The sequence below is a fragment of the Zophobas morio genome, unplaced genomic scaffold, assembly GCF_036711695.1.
Source record: "Zophobas morio isolate AGI-343-1 ecotype UQ-CSIRO unplaced genomic scaffold, CSIRO_AGI_Zmor_V1 ptg000029l, whole genome shotgun sequence".
NCBI classification, from domain to species: Eukaryota; Metazoa; Arthropoda; class Insecta; order Coleoptera; family Tenebrionidae; genus Zophobas; species Zophobas morio.
This window is the reverse complement of record NW_026972134.1, coordinates 10,162,487-10,181,840: the sequence shown is the minus strand read 5'-3', so window position 1 is coordinate 10,181,840 and position 19,354 is coordinate 10,162,487. Positions and strand designations below refer to the sequence as shown.

Here is a 19,354-nt window from a genome sequence, read left to right as displayed (position 1 = left end):
CTCCATTTAGGATTTTACTCTGCTCCGCCCTGGTAAATGTAATCCTACCTCTACTGCCTTCCGATTCCTTTATGGCCGACTCTCTTACCTCGCTCAGGGCAACTCGTATTCTTTCGAGATGGTCGGAGAGGTCGAATTCCGCTGTTATCTCCTCGAAAACATTATCTTCCACATGCTCGCTGCTAACACTTTCTATATCAATCTCTCTATCGGTCTCGCTCTCTCTTATCGTATCTCTTCTTTCGCTTCTCTTCGCCTTCTGCACATTGTCCACTACTTCCTCGTCTGCTTTTCTTTTCTTCTCATTCTGAAGTGCCTCTCCAAGCCTAAATTCCACCCTGTAAGTATCTGAAGGTGTTCGCGATAGTGAATTTCTTGGCTTGTGGATATCATTATATTCCTCCACTCCTTCAGAATTCATCATGATTCTGGGAGTCGCAACTACTTAGACAGAGCCAATGATATCGTCGGTACTCGGTTCGAGGTGCGCGACTAATTACAATAACAAAAGAATCCTCAGTTCGAGGTGTACGGAAACGGTGAAATAGAAAAAGGACTGGGCGTAATCCAAGATTACTACCCAGTCCTTGACTAGATTAGAGTAAGACAGTAACAAACAAACTCGTAGGTAAAATCTAAAATTGACAAACGTAAACAAACTAAAATTCCGAGTATACAGGCTGACTGCGAAATACACAAAAAAAAATGGGGAATAGGTCACAATATGATTATGTTACTGGCAAAAATTCAGGGTCCTAAGTGGTAGCAGTGTCTAGAAAAAATTATTTGAAATTAAATGTAAATTGTTATACGCGCCGCTGGTAATGTTTCGTGACCTACATAATTACTACAATGAATGGACAGGGGACTCGGAGTAAGACCCAAAAAAGTAACTTTATCAGGCACTTTTTTAATCGCAACGTGAAAAACACGAAAAGGGGCATAGCACTACTAAACGTTGTATACAAAATACTAGCTACATAGAAATAATATTATATGGAACATTGATTAAATGCATATAGATAGACCCATGCTATTGTTTGGAGCGAACAGGCCAAAGGCCGGCGAAAAAGAGATGGCGCACCAACATTCCGCCGTCAAACGCCGGCGAAAAGCTTGGACACCAATCACCCGCATAGGCAACCCAAATCACAGCAACAATACATTTAATAAATCTACCACTCGATAGAGGGCGACGAAAAAAATGTGTAAACATCTCATAGTAAGCATTTAGATAATTTACAACGTTGCCAGATGAGCCTAACACAACTTTGCGGTTATTTCTAGTCGATTAGATTTTATTTCGTTTAAAAGTTTATGGTAAATAAATGGAATTATTATAACGAATAAACAATGCAAACAAATTATTACTTGTTATTTTAAATACTTGTTAGTGTTGATGAAAACATAACTAGTAATTAAAGTTATTCTAGATACGGTCCGGTAGCTCAAATTTTACAATACGAGTGGGATGTTTCAGGACGAGTAGGTAGCCGAGTCTTTAACTTCGACTTGTTTTGTATAATCCGACTCGATGGACCAATGTTTTGTGCAATCAGTCTCGAAGGACCAATGTTTGTACAACTCGGCTCGTCCACCAGTGTTTTTTGTAATCTGGTTAATACGACAATGTGACCCCGAATTGTACTTTGATATTGCTCGAAGGACCTTTGTTTTGTTGTGTGCGAAATAGACAGCGTTCGGTTTCGATGTTTATTACAGGACGGTTACAGAAGTACTAAATTTACATTTGTATTTACAATAACAGGTAAAGCAAAAGAGACCCAAAAGGGTCAGTGGCCGCTTCCGGAAATGGAACACTTGTCCTTTTTGGCTCAATTTTATCGGACTTGTCCGTTTTTTTGATTTTACCGGACTCGTTCGAATCCAGTAAAACGTCAAACTTGACATAGCATGAAGTAAAATAAATAAATTTTATGATGTAAATACAATTAAGTATATTGATAACTCGCTACTGAAAATTTATTGAAATATAATTTGACTTAAAAAAAGATTTTTGTGGTTTTATGGTTTATTAAATGTAATTAAAATAAATAATATCAAGAACTTGTATTATTATATTAAAAACATTCATTGTAAATAAGGAAATTATGTAAATAAACCATAAAACCATACAAAATTTTCCTGCGACCTCTATTCAAAATCCCAATTTACCAATAGGAATTAAGGCACAAAGATGCTTCACTGAATTTATTACCGAGTTTTCAAGAAAAGTGTGCTTATAAATAAGCCTATAAGCGTCTACTGGATTAAAACAACAAATAATAATCATAATTTATTTGTTTTATTTGTTCATTATAATAATCCTATTTATTTACCAGAAACTTCTAAATGAAATAATATCTGGTTGACGAGAAATATCCGCAAATTTGTGTTATATGTTATAGGTTATAGGCTCATCTGGAAACGTTTTCGGTAAGTAGGTATCAATGGAATAATGCGATTAGGTATACTGACCGTTTTAATGAGTGCTCGTCCAATAGTGCGTAAACTAAAATATTTGGTAAATTTTCTTGGAAGAGTTTGTTTCTTCAATGAAAATTTATGGTTTTTAACTCTTCTTTCGCTTGAAAGTCCCGTCATGTGAAAATAGATTATTTGATAACCTGTTTCGTAATAATTGTAAATACGAACAAAAGCATATTTGCATATTCTAAACAACTGGCCATATCGATCCCAAACTTGTACAGATATGTTTTTAATGTTTCTGCTTTCAATGAAATAAATTTTATTTGCAAAATACTGAATGTCTAACGACATATTACGCATACATATATATGTAGGTACCACCCCATTTACTATATTTTCAATCTGTGCATTTTTCGTTTCATTCGTAGGAGCCAGGTAAGAAGTATCAGTGAGACCGGCGGTCTTTCAATAGCTCGTAAATGAAGAGATTTATATAGTGAAGTTTACTAGAACAGTCTGTCTCTTCAATGAAAATTTTAGTTTGTTAACGTAATTAGGTGGGTAGAATTTTAAACCGGATCGACATTTTTACTATGAAATATAGATACAATACGCTATATTCCTTTCTCGCTGCAAGACACAACAAATAAAAGAATAGTTTCTAAAGCTGTTCCATTTTTCCACTGTTTGTTTTCTTTGAGATACGAGTAGTTCTTGTGCCGAAGTGAAACCCCAAAAAGTCTAAAGTCCGGAAATCACAGTGAATTTTAAAACACATAAAAACGACTTCTTTATTTATTTAAATATTGTCCTATAACGTCCTGCGACGTGGAATGGAGTTTCTTAATGTACAAAAGTATGTTAGATAATAACCGAAAAATTTTCTTGGTTAAAATTAAAGGAAACACAATTATTACTTGGAATAAAAATAAAGAATATCAAGAGCTTGTGCTATGTATTAAAAATATTTAATTTAAATAAACAAATTATGTTAGTAAACCATAAAACCACAAAAATGTTTTTTAACACAAATTATATTTCAATAAATTTTCAGTAGCGAGTTATCGATATACTTAATTGTATTTACATTTTACATCATAAAATGTGAAAGAAAATGTCTTATTTTTGACTTTATGCGGCATATGTTACCCGTTTTGTAAGATATATATGACTGCATATCTATGTTTTGTCTTTAGTATATATCTGCCCGTCTCTAGTCTAATAAATTTTCTAAAAAAAATATAGTAAGTTTTGAGAAAACGCATTTAAAAGCATTCTCCTTTGTATTATTAGTAACAAAAGCGAGCACACGAAAGCGTAGAAAAAATTTCCAATATGTTATTTACATTTATTTTACTTCATACTGTGTCAAATTTGACTTTTTACTGGATTCGAAGGAGTCCGGTAAAATAAAAAAAATTGGTCTAAAGAGTTTAGACAGTACTTCCCTCGCTGTCGGAAACTTGACGACTGCATGCCTATTGTGTTTTTTTTCTCATTACATTTTTGTAGTGGGAATTTAAAAAAAAATTGCGATGACGTCATCAACATTTTTGCAAGGACACGTATATCAGTTGGGATAGATGTAGTGTAATACTAAGAATAAAATTATTATATTCTCAAATTTTCGGGAAAATGAATTGGGTCGTTTTGAATATTGATTTGTAATAATCAATAAAATAACGAAACAATAATTTACTCACGTATACGTATCAGAGGCAACTGAAAATCATGTATGTATAAACATTCTTAATTTAAGATGACAGGCGTAACAGCATACGTGAGAGTCAAACAGAGAAACTGTAAACAAAACGACCATCGGTTTTATTGCTTCGACTTCCGCTTATTATATAAAACATTATTATCTTTAAAAACGTGATTAATGTGTTAGTGAGATGTAATTAAACACTTTGCAATGTGATTTATGTATTTTTTGTAATAAAACGTAAGCTCGGGAAACCTGCTTTTGAATTTTATACATAAATTTAGTTCGCTTAAGGCCCAATTCTGAATCGAACCTGTTAAAATTTAAAGGTTGTTAAAAAATAAACAGCCAATCAGATTAACGAATTTAACTCGTTACTATGTAAATTTGCAATTTAACACCCTTTAAATTTAACAACTTTGATTCAGAATTGCCCCTTTATTAAGCTTTTTTTTAATTTTTGGAGCATATGCAACTGCATATCTCTGCATATATTAAGAAAGTTACTGCATATTTGCATAAATTTGGTGCATATCATATGATCATATTTCTCAAAATTTTGCTGCATATTTTCCGCTCTCTACTCATCATATTTTGTACATTTTAGATATGATTTATTCAACAAACTTTTGAGCTGACGTCATCAAGTTTTTGGAGGGGATAAGCAAATATTTTTTGACTAAAGATTTATGATGCTCTTTATAGCCTTAAAATATCTGCAACATTTCAAAGCATTCTGGTTAGCAGATTAAAAATTAAATTTCAAAATGTTGTTTTATAATTTTGATTTTTTTTCCAAAAATCTGGACGTTTCGGGTGAAAAGTCGATTCAGAGTTGTAAACTACATGTGTAGGACTATGTTATTTTATACAATTGAAAACCCATTTACTATGTACAATTTTGAAGTGACGTCATCGCATTAGTGGTGGGGATGATTAGACAAATTTTGGTTAGCGTTTTACCATCTACATGATATTCTTAATATAAGTACAAAATTTCACAACAATCGGTCGAGTACTTTCGGAGATTATCTGTCTATTAAAAATCCGGGACAACAGACGGACAGACGGACAGACGGACGGACAGACGGAAATGGGAGACCTATTTCTTCGTCTTCTAGGGGTCATGAAAGATCGAGAAAACGTAAAAGTAGAGAGTCGGCCGACGGACTCGATTACAATACTTCCTTTGCTTACGCTCGGGAAGTAAAAATTGATCCACCTGATGCATCGAAAGTAAAATTCACGGTCAACAATTGAAGAAATGCATGGCCGGCTCGTTAAATAATGGGGGGGGGGGGTAAAACTGCGCCAAAAAAATTCGTTTTTGAAAAAATACCAAATAGATAAATGTTTTCTGTTGACGAGTTCTGTTCGTGGTTAAATTTAATGTACTTTTTTCTGTAACACGTTTTATATAAAACTGCAGAGCATGGAAATTTACGTTCAATTAAAATTATACAACAAAGAAAATTACCGAGGTCAAAATTGTGAGATAGAGAAATATTGTATGAGGTGAAAAATTGCAAAGCTAACAAAATTTACATGAGATTATTATTTGCCACACTTTATCAACGATTCAAACAAAGAGTTTACATTATGTTAAATTATGTCTTGATCCAAGTGATTGGTTACTTAAAAACAATTAGGTAGCTTTGAAAGTTTGTAAAATCATGAACTGCTTACCCCAAACAAAACACATGGTAAATATCCAGTCATCTTTGCGAGGAAAATGCGTATCGGTGATGTAAATTTTAGTGTTGCGAGGAAATGCCTCGGTGATGTAATTAATCTTTAACGTTTCGAGGAAATGCCTCGGTGATGTAATGATGATAACGATGATACCTAATAACGATGGTAACTGTCTAAGGAGAAAAATCCCCCCCGTCAGTTCACTTAACAAAATTATGAATTTTGTTAAATTAACTGCCGTTAATGAAGTATTAGCGATCTTGTGTGAGAAATTACGAAGTGTCATAATGTAACACTAAAGTACATACAGGAACTTATTCATAATTAGACAAACAAAGTCAAACGAGTCCTGACTAAGTGAATTTCATGAAAACTCCTAGCAAATGTCTGTTACATTGTGTTAGAACCAGTTAACGATTAAAATCCTAACCTGATCGGTGAATTTACAAACAATAAAACAAATTTATAACACGTGTAGCATGGGTCAAAAATTAGAAAGCCGCAAGAATTAGCTGCGCGTGTTGAGGAAAACTGGACGCCATCGGCGTTACGATTAATTTTCGTTAAACAAAGGATTCCTCCCTTTTATTAACTACAAAACCAACTAATTTAACCTAGCTAACTTGCAGCGTCTTTTCACCATACTCACACACAAGAAACCAAAACAATAATGACCCTCTAACTAAAATCCCTCAGCGAGCTACCAAGTACCAGAAAAAGAACTGAACGTGCACAAGGCCTATGTTTAACGATTTTTTTGATTGAATTTTTTTTCAAATTCAAATTATTCAAATGTGATTTCGAGCTGCTGTTAATTAATTTCAGCGCGAAAATTTGATTCAAATTCGGTTACCACAACACATTTTTTTTTCTATACTTAGTGCAGGAAACTCTAGATTTATCTGTTCATTTTAGGCCTAGTTTTTTATCGCATGCCTGTGTAATTAACCCATCTTTTTTAATCCCGTAACGTTACGCCACTGGTAAAACGCTCACGCCAGGTGTTATTGTCTTTTCTTTTCTCGTGTAAGCTATGAACCCATTTTAAACTAAAGGGCATCGCCTCTGATTTTCTCTGATGGCTCTTGAGTGGAGATCTTTTGTCGGCGTGATTTCAAGATTCATTGTTACCAATTTAAACTTGAATGGTCATCCGAGGCAACCAGAGAAAAGCGTTTTGGGATTTTGGTTTTATTATGTTTCTAGGGAATTTGGGGGAAATTTACTACCAGTTACCAAGCGTGGTTGTCTATACCTTGCGGTTTTAACCTGTGGTTTTAACTTAACCACAGAAATTCATAATACCGTAAGTTATAATTATTATTAGTTTTGTCTTGCACTGTGAGATTGTCTTTGTAACAGACTTTCATACCTTCAGAAAAAAAGGCAAATATAATATCCAGATAGTCACAAAGGAGAAAAATAAATAACAAACGAAATGAGTGATTATGGAGATTCTTTCTCATCTACCAGCAGCGATAATAAAGGCGACAAAGAATTGCAAGAGTTTCTCATGGTAGAAAAACAAAAGGCACAATTCAATGCACAGGTAAAGTATGCTTATATCAAAGCCATAATTTATTAATGAATGCTCTCCATGTCTAGATTCATGAATTCAATGACTTTTGCTGGGACAAATGCGTTGAGAAAACAGGGAACAAATTGGATAGCAAAACGGAAACTTGTTTAACAAATTGTGTCGATAGGTTTATTGATGTTTCTCTTTTAATAACGAATCGTTTCGCACAGTTGCTACAGAAGAGTGCTGGTGTTTAGTGAGAAACAGCATGATTATGTTAGAACCAGACGTTTTATAGTGTTTGAAATAAATAAAATTTTGTTTTCGTCGTTGAGTTCTTTTTTAATGAGTGTAGTCTTGAAATTTGCACAACTGTAAGGGTTATTTGAGGTTAAGTTGAAAGTGGGCGTTTGACATGTTTTGATTTTTGACAGTGTAAAAGTACTTTCTTTGAAGTACTTGGTACAAAAAGTTTAGGAACGCTGCATGGACTGCAACCAGCAAAATCTAGCATTGTTATTTTGCTCTTTCTACATTTGATGGTCTCCTTGGGAATAGGGAACAGTGAACAAATAAAAATGTCAACGTTGAAGACAACGCCAAGAAGACCAATTTCATCACTAGTTTCTTTGTAACATTGTTTAGAATGTTAATAATAAGAATACTTTCGATTTTCTTTTAAGGTCCATTGAGTATGTTGCCAAGAATGTGTTCTCCTATGCTGGTTATCTGAAGTTTCTACCACCATACATGAAAGAAAAAATTTTACAAAGACTTGTCAGAAAAAGCACGTTTTCTGGTAATTTAGAATTCAATAAAATACTAGAAGAACTAATCCATCCAAATTTAAAATGTATTGACTTTTCATCAATAAATGTCAATGATGATACACTAAATGCGATGAACGTCTGTAGCATGTTAACTGATCTAAATCTTAGAAATTTTGGAATTCATGAATATACCAGTGAAGGTAACATTTGAACTCTGAGAATATCAAAGTGTAAAAACATGAATTTTAGGTCTGACAAAACTTTTTCAACAGATGCCAAAATTGTTGGTACTAGACATATCCCATTGTGAAAAATTTAATGACTGTGTATTAGAAACGTTATCCATTCACTGTACAAATATTAGTGAACTTCATTGTGAAGGTTGCAACATAACTGACAATGGCATTATTGCATTGGCTCAGCATAACTCTGTGATTAAATGTTTAACAATCTCAAATACTGATGTAATGCTGCACACATTTTTTTATGAATGCCTACTGTGTTTTTAGGTTACAGGGAAAGGTATAAGCGAAGCTATCAAAGACGAAAATTGGCCTTATTTACACGAACTGCGGTTAGATAACTGCACCAAAGTTGATGATAATGTTCTGAAGATGGTTATTGAAAACTGCCCAAAAATAGAAATTTTAACTTTTTATAACTGCGCCATCACAGGTTGATTACTCAAATTTACCAACATTTACCTAGTAACACATTTTTTTAGATCAGACTACAATATTTCAAGACATAACAAACACTTGCAAAAAACTGAAGCAATTATACTGGACAATCAGCTGGTAATAAAACGAATTAATTTATATTTTATATATCTTTTATTATTTATACATTTTATGTAATAACTGCGTAAATATAAAATGAAATCTACATTAGATTATTTAATTTCCTCTTACAGTAAGTTTAGTTCTGGTTAAAACTCTTTAAGCCTTGTTGTTGATGGGGATTGGTGATTGCTTCAGTTGTAGAACAATTGAACGCATACGGGACACATCTTTGTTGCCTTGTTTAGCTTTGGGATTAAAGTCGCACAACTTTGCGATTCTTTCCCACTCTGTACCTGGCTCGATTTCATCATCTTCAGCGACGAATTGTTTCTCAGCATTTCTACAGAGAAAGTGCACTTTTAAATATACATCTTACGCGTATTAAAATACACAAGAGTACTAAAATCAGTTTTGAAATTTAAATCATTCTCAAAGCCCTCATTAAGCAGAAACTTAAAAGAATAAAAAAAATATAGAATAACAGAATAAAATAGGTAATTAATTAGTTTTGCATTATAGCAATAGTGTTCTCTATGTTTGTAGATTTATTAAATCAATTGCCAAACTAAGAAAACTAATACTTACTTTGCTGCATCTCTATGATTGCATGTTGTAACAGTTTCATCAAAAAATTGAAATTTTTATCAAGGAAATCATCTTACCTATTAGCAGCTTTAGTTTTTGCTATAGCTTCTTCATGATTTTTGTACCAGTCTTCCAATTCTTTGCGTGCTACTTCACGAAGTTCCAATTTTTTCCTTTCTTCTTCTTCATCTAATTATTAAATATTACATTAATTCCTACATATTTTCTAAATATAACTAACCTTTCTCTTCCAAACGTTTAATTTGCTCCTCTCGCCATTTTTTTATCTTTTCTGGTTCTTCTCGAACTTCCCTGTTGAGAGGTGGGGGTGAAGGTGACACTAGAAAAAATGTTAGATTAAAACAACAGTCAAGATGCACTACTAGCACTCTCTAATAAAAATAATTTGAACTGATTAAATTCATTCTACATTAAACAGAACTATACTGAGAAAAGCAAATACATTGTCATTGAATTTCAACTTACCTCCTCTTAATAGGTCATGTTCAGGTTTCAAAAAGGCATCAGCTAAAGGAAGAAAAAGATATTAAGTGGCATGCATAACTGACAATAGAAATGTTAAATCAAAGTTTTCCTTAACCATTTGCATCATTATGTTGACTAAAGAAAATGTTCAGAAAACATGCACATAGGTCAAACTTAAGACAGATAACCAGCAGCAAAAGTAAGAGTAAAAATTCTGAACAAGAAACTTACTGTTTTACTTTTGTTAAAATGCGCTAGAGTATTTATTTCTGATAAAAAGTAAGAAAAAAGTAAGTCTGTAATACTTGTCGTGTAATGGATCTTTTTAAGAAGTAAATTAGTAGGTACTGGTAATTATTCTATTAATAATGATTTGAAAAGCAAAAGAAAAAAACTCTACCCAATTTTGAAACTAATGCAAATAGCGCTTAGATAATTTCCACACTTAGCCTGTCCTGATAATGTTATGTGTTGGTATGAAATACTGTAATCACCTAGTATCATTTATATGAACATGCAAATCCCTACTGCATTATATCAGTTATATTTAAAATTAACATCTGAATTATTTTTAAAAACTACTGAAATTTTCTATAACTTCAAAATCAATAATTTCACACATACCATCAAAATCTTCTCTCTTTAGTGAAGTTCCATCTTCAAACCCTTCAACCATTTCGAAACTGCTTGCAGAATTGGTTGGGTCATCTACAGGTAAAGCGATAAACTTAAAAATACAACATCAACTAATAACAATACATGCAAAATAGAGGACATTAAATAAAGTAACGTGCTTTAGATTTGTTTGATACGCCCCCCAATTTCACTTACCTCCGTTTACAAGAGGAACGGACATTGCTGCGGCGGGTTTAACTTCATCTTCCAAACCTGCCAAATCGTTTTGCTCACGGGCCAGAAATTCTGCGGCTGGATCCACATCTGGTTGATCAAAAGCATCAAAGTTAGACATTTTTTAGTTATTAAAAATTACAGCGCTGATGAATCAATATTTTAATTTGTTCTTGAACTGTCAGATGATGACTTGATGACAGAATTGACAGATGACGTTACGAAACCAAAATTCCCTAGAATATCATAATCAATCGGGTGAGTTTCAAAAAACGATCCCCCTACTCTAATTATACTCTAACATGGAAATCTTCCCCAGGGCCCCTTCCTAATGAATTCTGATTAAATTCGTAGTGTCACAATGCATTTTCGTTCTTCGAAAATAGCCTAATAGATGGCTAATTTGATAGTTAAATCAGTTCAGTTATAGCCTCTAGAAATACATTTTTTCTAGGGGTTGTAAGTTCAGTAAACCTGGAATTCAAATTAGGGCGCTTTTGACTTATTTATTTAAAAAATGTTGCTCAAAAACAAAGTAAGTTTTCGATTTCTGAATACAAAAAAGTGACACTTTATGGATATGATTGGGGACGTAAAACGACCTGCGAGTGGTCAAACTTTTGTAAAAAATATTCCAAAAAGTTCATATATAAATTATTTCTTAATGTATTCATTAAGAGAAAACACCTTTATTTTAAAACATGTAGAAACAGAAAAATAAAAATAAAAAACGTAACACTAAACATTACCGTAAAGTTGCAAATAGAAGTATAACATAAACAAAACATTTATCCATCTTATTTAATCAACAAACAGTTGGAACATTCATTACATTCTACAAGACACTCCTCCTCTTCTATGTACTCCTGGTATATCACAAAACTGCTTCCACATCTACATGGATAATTCATCAGATTTTCTTTGTTGAAAATCAAATCACTCTTAGCTAGTTGTGCAAACACCACTGCACTATCAAATTCTGCTTGTGTTTGTAAATAAGTATCATACTGCGTTCGTAACTTTTCATCTCTCAATGTTTTCCATGCTTTATCGATAGTTATAAAATGGTTGGGAGATCCAGCACATTTATCAGGGTGATATTTTCTTATCAGTACTTGATAATTTTGTTTCAGTTCCTTGTACGAAGCAGATTTGTCGCAGTTAAGAACAGAATAGTAGTCGACATCATTTAGTTTGTCCGTCATTTTTAAAGAAAATTATAGACTCGTGGTATCTGCAGTTTGACTTCAGGCACAGCATCTACAACAAATATTGTAAGTTGTTTTCCCTTTTTTGCGATAAATATTCTACTAACTATGCTATTTTATCTATTTAACTACACAAGCAGCTAATGTTCACAAAATTGAACATTAAAACGCAGTGCTGTTGAACACGAAAATGAAACTCGTTAAATTCTAACCTATGTTTTTTCTCTTATCTGTCAAAAGGTGGTCAAAATTGTCAAAAGTGTCTACAGATAGATGGGAAACATTTTATCCGACATGCACTGTCATAATTTAAAATGTGATAATAATATTAGTAGTATTTTCGTTTTCTCTCAGAAAAATTAATGTCAATTGTTAAAAAATAAGTAGCCAATCAGATTTAGGAATTAACTCGTTACTATGGAAATATGCAATTTAACGCCTTTTAAATTTAACAAGTTTTTACAAGTTTAATAGGGGCAAAATCAGTCTTATCTTAGCAAGTGACTAGGTTTAACCCACGGTTGTAGAATAGATAGGTTGATACACTAGCATACATTTGCATATCCCTGGTCAGCGACGCCAATTGCCGATCGCGTCGCCTGGTTTTTGACGTTTTAGGGACACAGAACTCTATAGGCATCTGTCTAGAACCGATGTAATTAATAAAAGAAATCGTATTTATCGACTCCGATCAAATGTCATTTACAAATTTTGTATTGTTCATAAAGCAATGTAAACGAAAATCCCTAAAATAACTAGAACGATTTCCGCTCGACAAGGTAGAGGCGCTAGCTGTCTGTGTCCTTTCCATGGATATAGGGATCGAAAAAAAGCGTCGCCATCCCAAGCCATTAGTGTACAAACCTATCTATTCTACAACCGTGGTTTAACCCTTGCAAGTACTAAGTTTGACTTTTTCCTAGGGAGTCTTATAAGCAAGCAATAGCCCCAGCCACCCATTCCCTCTTCATTCTAGTTTACTAATCTTACTCAATAAGGGTACTTGTTTTTATTTATTATAATAATTAAATCTCCTGAAGGTAAATTAAAGGTTTCACTCCCGGAGAGGTTATATAGTGATCATAAAGAATCTTGAAACTCTCATTTTTAAATGACAACAAAATTATTCTTAATAATTTAGTTTCTCGGGGAAACCAATAAATATTTTTTTAAATTACACCTGAACGTGCTCGCTGCGCTCGCATTCTGAAAGTAATTTTTTAGTTAATTCAGAGTCGTAAAAACATTTACGAATGAACGGTCAACAAGGCTACATAGTTTTTATTGTTACGGTTTTCAAGATCTCCTTGTGAAAATAAATTATTCAGAAAAAAACGATTGTCTAAAATGCGAGCGTAGCGAGCACGTTCAGGATATTTCAGTCCCAGGGGCATTATATTTAGTGATCACAAATAATTTTTAAGCAAACATTTTTAAATAACAACAAAATTGTTCTTAATAATTTAGCGTCTCAGGGACACTACTTAGTAAGTTTTTTAATTACACCTGAACGTGCTCGCTGCGCTCGCATTCTGACGATTCTTTTTTAATTAATTTATCATAATTTCAAAAAATTCGCTATACGTATACGCTATATATTTTTGCAATCAGCAGGTCGGATGTATATTCCTGAATTTTTTCAGAATTTTTAGACAACTTTTTCAAAAATGAAATTTTCCACAATGTATGAGTCGGTGAAATGTATGGAAATGGTTGAATATCTTCAAAACCAATTGTACAAATCACCTGAAATTAGATATAGGGGTACAAGAAATTATGCCCCAACGCAATTTGTCAAAACTACTACTTTCACAGAACCAGCAGCGTCGAGAACGAACTTCCTTTTGGGTTTTGTTAGCAATGCCTTGTTAATGTTTCCTTCAGATGTTACTGTTATTTTTTTTTTAATTATACGTACAAACACTGTTGTTTTCTTTTTATTTATTATTGTCAGTTCCAAAACTGGTGACTATCACCATAACAACTTGTTAGTGGTGCGTGGTGGTGCCTAACCCCAATAACAATACTAATGGTCCGCCACTGACTCGTCCATACTATTCGCCCATCTTTGCGCTTTGCGCATTCATCCCTCCTACTCGATGTACTTCTGATTTCAAATAAGCTCTAGTATAATAAAAAAATGAGATTAGCACCTTTTTTCTTTTTTTTTTAACCTCATACGTTCTATTAGTTCCCATTCTCACACTACAGAAGAACTAATAATTAACCCCGCCCACCCACCCACCCCGCCTCCATGTCAGTGATTGCTTTTATTTGGTCCAAATGAATGGTGGATCTTTACTGCATAGAAATACAATCGTTAGAATGAAAACAGCACTGGTGGGCGGGGCTAGTGCTTCATAAGATAAGGGTGTAGTGGTAAAGCCCACCCACCCCTATTTTGCTTTGAGCAGTCATTTTATTGGATTTGAGACAGAAGTTGAATTTTACATTGACCAATGACAATAATCTAGGATTACATTTTTTTTATAATATTTTATTTTTACTAAAGTTTTATAAAAAAATTTGTAAAACGACTTTGCCGTCGGCGTTTACAACTAAATAACAAACAAATAAATTGTGTGAAGTAGACAGAATGAGGTAAAATTGTAAACGCCGCCTCTCTTTTCCAGGCCAATGAAATGTTTTATTAAGGTGGAGCTTTTGCAAGTGGGAGGTGCATCGGTAATTTTGCTTTTTAGATATGATTCTCACGTCGGTATGCTTATTTAACACCAGCTTATACTTCCTAGATACTTAGTTTAATTATTTATTTATTTATTTTCTCATCAATGGTTTAACAAATTTGACTAAGATTCTGGTAAGATAATAACGTTGTCATTAATTAACAATAGAAAGAGTCATCACTAAAATGAAGAGAAGGTGGGTGGGCGGGGCTATTGCTTGCTTATAAAACACTCCTTAGGAAAAAGTAAAACTTAGCCCCGCCCACCCACCCATTCTCTTATTTTTTTCATGTGAAATAAGAAATAAAACTTATAGCAAATAGTAACTATAACAAAACAATTACGATTAGCACTTTTTTTTTTCTTTTTTTAACCTACGTTCTATTAGTTCGCATTCTCACTCTACAGAAGAACATATACTTAACCCCAACATTTCAGTGATTGCTTTTATCTGGTCCGAATGAACGGTTGATCTTTACTTAACAGAAATAAAATCGTTGGAATGAAAACAGGGCGGGTGAGCGGGGCTGGTACCTTCTAAGATAAGACTGATTTTGGTAAATACCATATCTTTGAAGGAAATAAAGGTGGGAGGGTGGGAGGGCGGAGCTAGTAATTAGTAAGATAAAAGTGTAGTAAATGATATGTCCTCTAAGAAAATAGAGGTCGGGTGGGGGCTAGTACTTGCCAAAATAAGACTAATTTTGGCGAATTACGTACATGGATTATTATTCCTAATACATTTCACCATTAGAATTCACCAATTTTAAATTATTTTAATTTTTGAAATTTTATATGCAATGTGTTTGATATTTGTAATGACAATTTATTGAATTGTAGTAGTTCGGAGTTACCAACAGAAACTATTTGTTTTCAACAAAACGGTGGTCCAACCCATTTTGGACGTCAAGTGCAACAGTACTTAAATGAAACTTTTCCTGGCAGATGGATAGGTCGAAAGGGTTATTAGGTTCAAATTTGTGATACCAAATTTTGTAGGGAGAATAATCAGGTGATTTTATTTAATTAGTAAAATGCTCCAGAAGCGAACAGAAACTGGGTCGAGTAAATAAAAACATCGTATATTTTGTAGTATAGAAAAGAGCAGAACAGAAGAAGTGTAAATATGTATTTATTTATGAATTATATGTAAATACTTTGTATATTTGGTTCTCAACATGGTACCATCACAGGTACCATGGTCACCATCGTTACTAACAAATCAAAAAGTAAGCCGAAGTCTGCCGAAGGTATTCACACATTGGGTGCGTCCAGTGTTGCCAATTTTACTTTTATAAAATTATATTTTCTCCGTAATCTACACCACAAAGAATTGTTTTATTATTTTTTTGGTACTCACGAAACCCCCGCACATAACATAATAAAGAGTGAATCCACCATTTTCCAGACACCCGGTATAATATTTTTTAAGGATGATTACAAAAAAAGAATTAAGCCATTTACTTTATTGACCAAATTAGTATGGCTCAATTGCCCGAAATCTTGAAAATATATTACTCTTATTATTACGATTACACTTTAATGGTGTCAGTACAAAATTTGTTACGAAAAACTCCCTTGAAACATCTCGTAACATGCTTCTTTATTTCTAGTTTAACAGACGACATCATGATCGACACATAAATGTTTGTTTTAACTCATAGGGATTATAATAATAATAAAAAAATGGTCAAAGGTTATATAGTCTGAACTTATCTCGCCTTTGAAATGTAATCCTACTTCTTTAAAAAAATATATAAAATTTGATTTTGCGATTTTCGTTTTGTGATAACCTCTGTAAACTAAAAACCAGCGGCATAAATAACACCCCCGCAGCCCCTGAGATTCTTGGAATTTGCTCTCCCAATTACGGACAATGTAATATATTTAAAGCACATAACTAACGGGATAAAATGTTCTCTCAGCACTAGGTAATAGCAAGCTGAACTTCCAGTGTTTATTTATGTTAATACATCGAAAGAATATCACGTAGAAATTAGTTTGATTTGATTTTGTCTTCTGTAGACAGTGTCTAGAAAAGTAAAAAGAAAAATAGTGTACTTAAATTTTATTTACACATGCAACTAAGTACATTAATTATCATTTCTTATTTATTTTCAGGGTACCTCTGAAAGAATGAGGTCAAAAATCCAATTAAACTTCATTTTTCTGCTTTGTTTTGTTTTTAAATCCACCATCTATGGGTATGTGCCCATTGTTATGAACACCTGGAACTTTACCCAAGCAACAGAACAAGGTAAGACCTGACACTTATAATAACTAAAACGTAGGAGTCGCGACTAATAACACCTCTGGCTGGTCGGAGAAAAATTACACCTCCACACCAGTTGGTTGATGCCTTGTACGGAACGGTGCTCGGGCACCAACCTGCTGGTCTCCAAGAAAGTGCTGGAGTCACTCTTGTCAGAGACTCTTGTCACCAGGTACGCAAGCTAGTAAAAGAAAAACTAACAAAATAAGGGATAGATCTCCACTAGAATAAACAGGTACGCGAGAAGAGGGCAAACCTACGGCCTCACGGAAGGTGGAGATTAGATATAACTTTATGTATATATTTCTATATGGTAGATTTATTTACTCACTTTTATTTTTGTATAGTATGGTCAGCGATGCAGCAAACTTCCATTAGTGCAATCGACGCGGTCAGTCTTGCAGGAACAACCTGTGAAGACTATCAGTGCGATAATACAGTTGGTTATGGTGGAAGTCCGGACGAAAATGGAGAAACAACTTTAGATGCCATGATTTTCGATGGGTACTTCAATACAGAAATGTTTTTTCTATAGAAATGAAACATTTTTGTTTGTAGTGCCACAATTAATATGGGTGCAGTCGGTGGAATAAGAAGGATTAAGAGTGCTATCAAAGTTGCTCGTCATGTCTTAGAAAACACAAAGCACTCATTTCTTGTGGGTGATTTAGCTACTGAGTTTGCTAAAGGTTTTAATTTTGACGAAGAGTCTCTATCAACAAATTATTCTGTTCAATTGTGGAAAGACTGGAAATCGAATAATTGCCAACCAAACTTTTGGCAGGTCTGTTTTTTATAATAATTATTATACATAAATTATAGAAGTTATGTATCTACCAGACACTTTTTTTTATTCAAGAACGTAGAACCAAATCCAACTACGTCATGTGGACCTTATCATGTCGCAGATATTTCAAATGAAATAGACTCCAAAGAATGGCAACATTTTGCATCAGATAACCATGACACAATAGGTGTAATAGCAATTGATCAAAATGGTAACGTCGCTGCCGGAACATCAACAAATGGAGCTAATCATAAAATTCCTGGGTAAATAAAAAAAAAGTAGATAATATTGACTCTAGAAAATAACATCAAAAACTATCCTCCTCACAGGCGAGTTGGTGATTCGCCTATACCAGGTGCAGGGGCTTACGCTGACAATGAAGTTGGGGCAGCCGTTGCCACTGGAGATGGTGATATTATGATGAGATTTCTGCCTAGGTTTGTGTTAATTTTTGCAGTATATATTTTATATTTTTGATTAGTTTTTTAGCTGTTGAAGAAATGAGAAGAGGAGCTTCACCTACGAAAGCTGCCAAAATAGCAATTGACAGAATAACGCAAAAATATCCAGATTTCTTTGGGGCCGTTTTAGTTGCAACAAACAAAGGAGATTTTGGGGCCGCCTGTAACGGAATGGATTCGTTTCCGTTCTGCGTGGCAAGTGAGGAGCTTGGTGGTGTCGTTATTAAAAACGTTGACTGTGAATCATAAAGATAAGAAAAATATGTTAATAAAGTTTGAATTGGATTAATGAATGTAATACAACTTTCAAAAATAAATGCCAGTTTGACAATTTATAAATTACTCACAGACAAAATTTAGTGACAAAGTGGATCGCAATAGTAATCTACAGTCGTTAGTGGCGACTTATGTGTTTACTCCCACTTTATCGAAAGATCGTACTTTCGCGCCATTTTGGCGGAACCAACCAGTGGACGGAAACAGGTACTTTCCGGACAAAAGCCCCGTCGAACGCTGAATTATAGCGTAACACCTTGCCAAAATTAAAAGAATTCTAGGGTACACCCGTGTTTTAAACCTATTTGAACATTCATTTAACGTATAAGTGAACGCCGCTTCTATATAATAAACAGTATGTCCCAGGATTGAGTTTACAATAAGAAAAAAAAAAATGATTTGTGATTTTTGCTTCGCTTAATGTAACAAATAATTCTGCGAGTAAAACTACAGAAGTATACAAATCTGTTTAAATAAACAACAAATCGATACAAACTGATTTATTTTAAAAAGTCTACATTGTTTAAAAAATTTTGTAGATGAAATACTTGCTTTAAGTTAAGCCAAAATGTTTGTTCTTTTGACTTTTTTTGAAAAATAAATAAAAAGATCGTCCTGTAAATCTCGTAATTCTAATTTCTTTGAATGAATTACATGATTAGTTATTAATAATTTCATTTTTATCGGAATTTTAGAATGTCAATTAACTTCACATCCACATTAAAACTTATTAGAAATACGAAATTCATTCTTTAATTTTGAAGTTTAATATTTTCAAAAAAATTGTTTCAGGGATTTTTTTAACCATTTTTTTCGAGTTCTACAAAGCCTTCTTAACACCATAC

The 19,354-nt window shown here is 33.4% G+C and overlaps 4 protein-coding genes across 9 annotated transcripts; 2 read left to right on the top strand and 2 right to left on the bottom strand.

Annotated features, from left to right (window-relative positions):
* Positions 1–7,025: 7,025 nt before the first annotated feature.
* On the top strand, positions 7,026–7,675 carry LOC135137767 (mitochondrial import inner membrane translocase subunit Tim8-like). 2 transcript variants are annotated; one of them, XM_064067502.1, is made up of 3 exons: positions 7,026–7,133; positions 7,190–7,376; positions 7,433–7,675. In XM_064067502.1, exons 2-3 carry the CDS (start codon positions 7,266–7,268, stop codon positions 7,601–7,603), a joined length of 282 nt encoding a protein of 93 aa, XP_063923572.1. In that variant the 5' UTR covers positions 7,026–7,133; positions 7,190–7,265; the 3' UTR covers positions 7,604–7,675. The 2 variants fall into 2 exon arrangements, with proteins under 2 accessions (XP_063923572.1, XP_063923573.1); XM_064067503.1 differs by having other exon boundaries at positions 7,027–7,133; positions 7,206–7,376.
* Positions 7,676–8,930: 1,255 nt separating this feature from the next.
* On the bottom strand, positions 8,931–11,034 carry LOC135137765 (clathrin light chain-like). 4 transcript variants are annotated; one of them, XM_064067498.1, is made up of 7 exons: positions 10,801–11,032; positions 10,594–10,677; positions 9,970–10,011; positions 9,725–9,823; positions 9,561–9,672; positions 9,484–9,495; positions 8,931–9,238 (listed from the first exon to the last, which is right to left on the bottom strand). In XM_064067498.1, exons 1-7 carry the CDS (start codon positions 10,937–10,939, stop codon positions 9,055–9,057), a joined length of 672 nt encoding a protein of 223 aa, XP_063923568.1. In that variant the 5' UTR covers positions 10,940–11,032; the 3' UTR covers positions 8,931–9,054. The 4 variants fall into 4 exon arrangements, with proteins under 4 accessions (XP_063923568.1, XP_063923570.1, XP_063923569.1 ...); XM_064067500.1 differs by lacking the exon at positions 9,970–10,011 and having other exon boundaries at positions 10,801–11,033; XM_064067499.1 differs by lacking the exon at positions 9,484–9,495 and having other exon boundaries at positions 10,801–11,031.
* LOC135137764 (N(4)-(Beta-N-acetylglucosaminyl)-L-asparaginase-like) lies at positions 11,024–18,575 on the top strand. 2 transcript variants are annotated; one of them, XM_064067497.1, is made up of 8 exons: positions 11,024–11,076; positions 11,952–12,092; positions 16,835–16,970; positions 17,333–17,489; positions 17,544–17,769; positions 17,845–18,035; positions 18,102–18,209; positions 18,254–18,575. In XM_064067497.1, exons 3-8 carry the CDS (start codon positions 16,850–16,852, stop codon positions 18,480–18,482), a joined length of 1,032 nt encoding a protein of 343 aa, XP_063923567.1. In that variant the 5' UTR covers positions 11,024–11,076; positions 11,952–12,092; positions 16,835–16,849; the 3' UTR covers positions 18,483–18,575. The 2 variants fall into 2 exon arrangements, with proteins under 2 accessions (XP_063923567.1, XP_063923566.1); XM_064067496.1 differs by lacking the exon at positions 11,024–11,076 and having other exon boundaries at positions 11,762–12,092.
* Positions 11,616–12,023, bottom strand: LOC135137386 (dnaJ homolog subfamily C member 24). The gene has a single exon (XM_064067013.1). The coding sequence runs from the start codon at positions 12,021–12,023 to the stop codon at positions 11,616–11,618; it is 408 nt and encodes a 135-aa protein (XP_063923083.1).
* Positions 18,576–19,354: the final 779 nt, after the last annotated feature.

Excerpts from the sequence above, each read along its gene's own strand:
- LOC135137767 (XM_064067502.1), top strand. The coding sequence starts at position 7,266 with ATGAGTGATTATGGAGATTCTTTCTCATCTACCAGCAGCGATAATAAA. Across the intron at positions 7,377-7,432 it reads AGGCACAATTCAATGCACAG|ATTCATGAATTCAATGACTT; the intron begins GTAAAGTATGCT and ends CTCCATGTCTAG.
- LOC135137765 (XM_064067498.1), bottom strand. The coding sequence starts at position 10,939 with ATGTCTAACTTTGATGCTTTTGATCAACCAGATGTGGATCCAGCCGCA. Across the intron at positions 10,012-10,593 it reads AAAGAGAGAAGATTTTGATG|CTGATGCCTTTTTGAAACCT; the intron begins GTATGTGTGAAA and ends TTCTTCCTTTAG. Across the intron at positions 9,824-9,969 it reads ACATGACCTATTAAGAGGAG|TGTCACCTTCACCCCCACCT; the intron begins GTAAGTTGAAAT and ends CATTTTTTCTAG.
- LOC135137386 (XM_064067013.1), bottom strand. The coding sequence starts at position 12,023 with ATGACGGACAAACTAAATGATGTCGACTACTATTCTGTTCTTAACTGC.
- LOC135137764 (XM_064067497.1), top strand. The coding sequence starts at position 16,850 with ATGAGGTCAAAAATCCAATTAAACTTCATTTTTCTGCTTTGTTTTGTT. Across the intron at positions 17,490-17,543 it reads GATGCCATGATTTTCGATGG|TGCCACAATTAATATGGGTG; the intron begins GTACTTCAATAC and ends TTTTGTTTGTAG. Across the intron at positions 18,210-18,253 it reads ATGATGAGATTTCTGCCTAG|TTTTTTAGCTGTTGAAGAAA; the intron begins GTTTGTGTTAAT and ends ATTTTTGATTAG.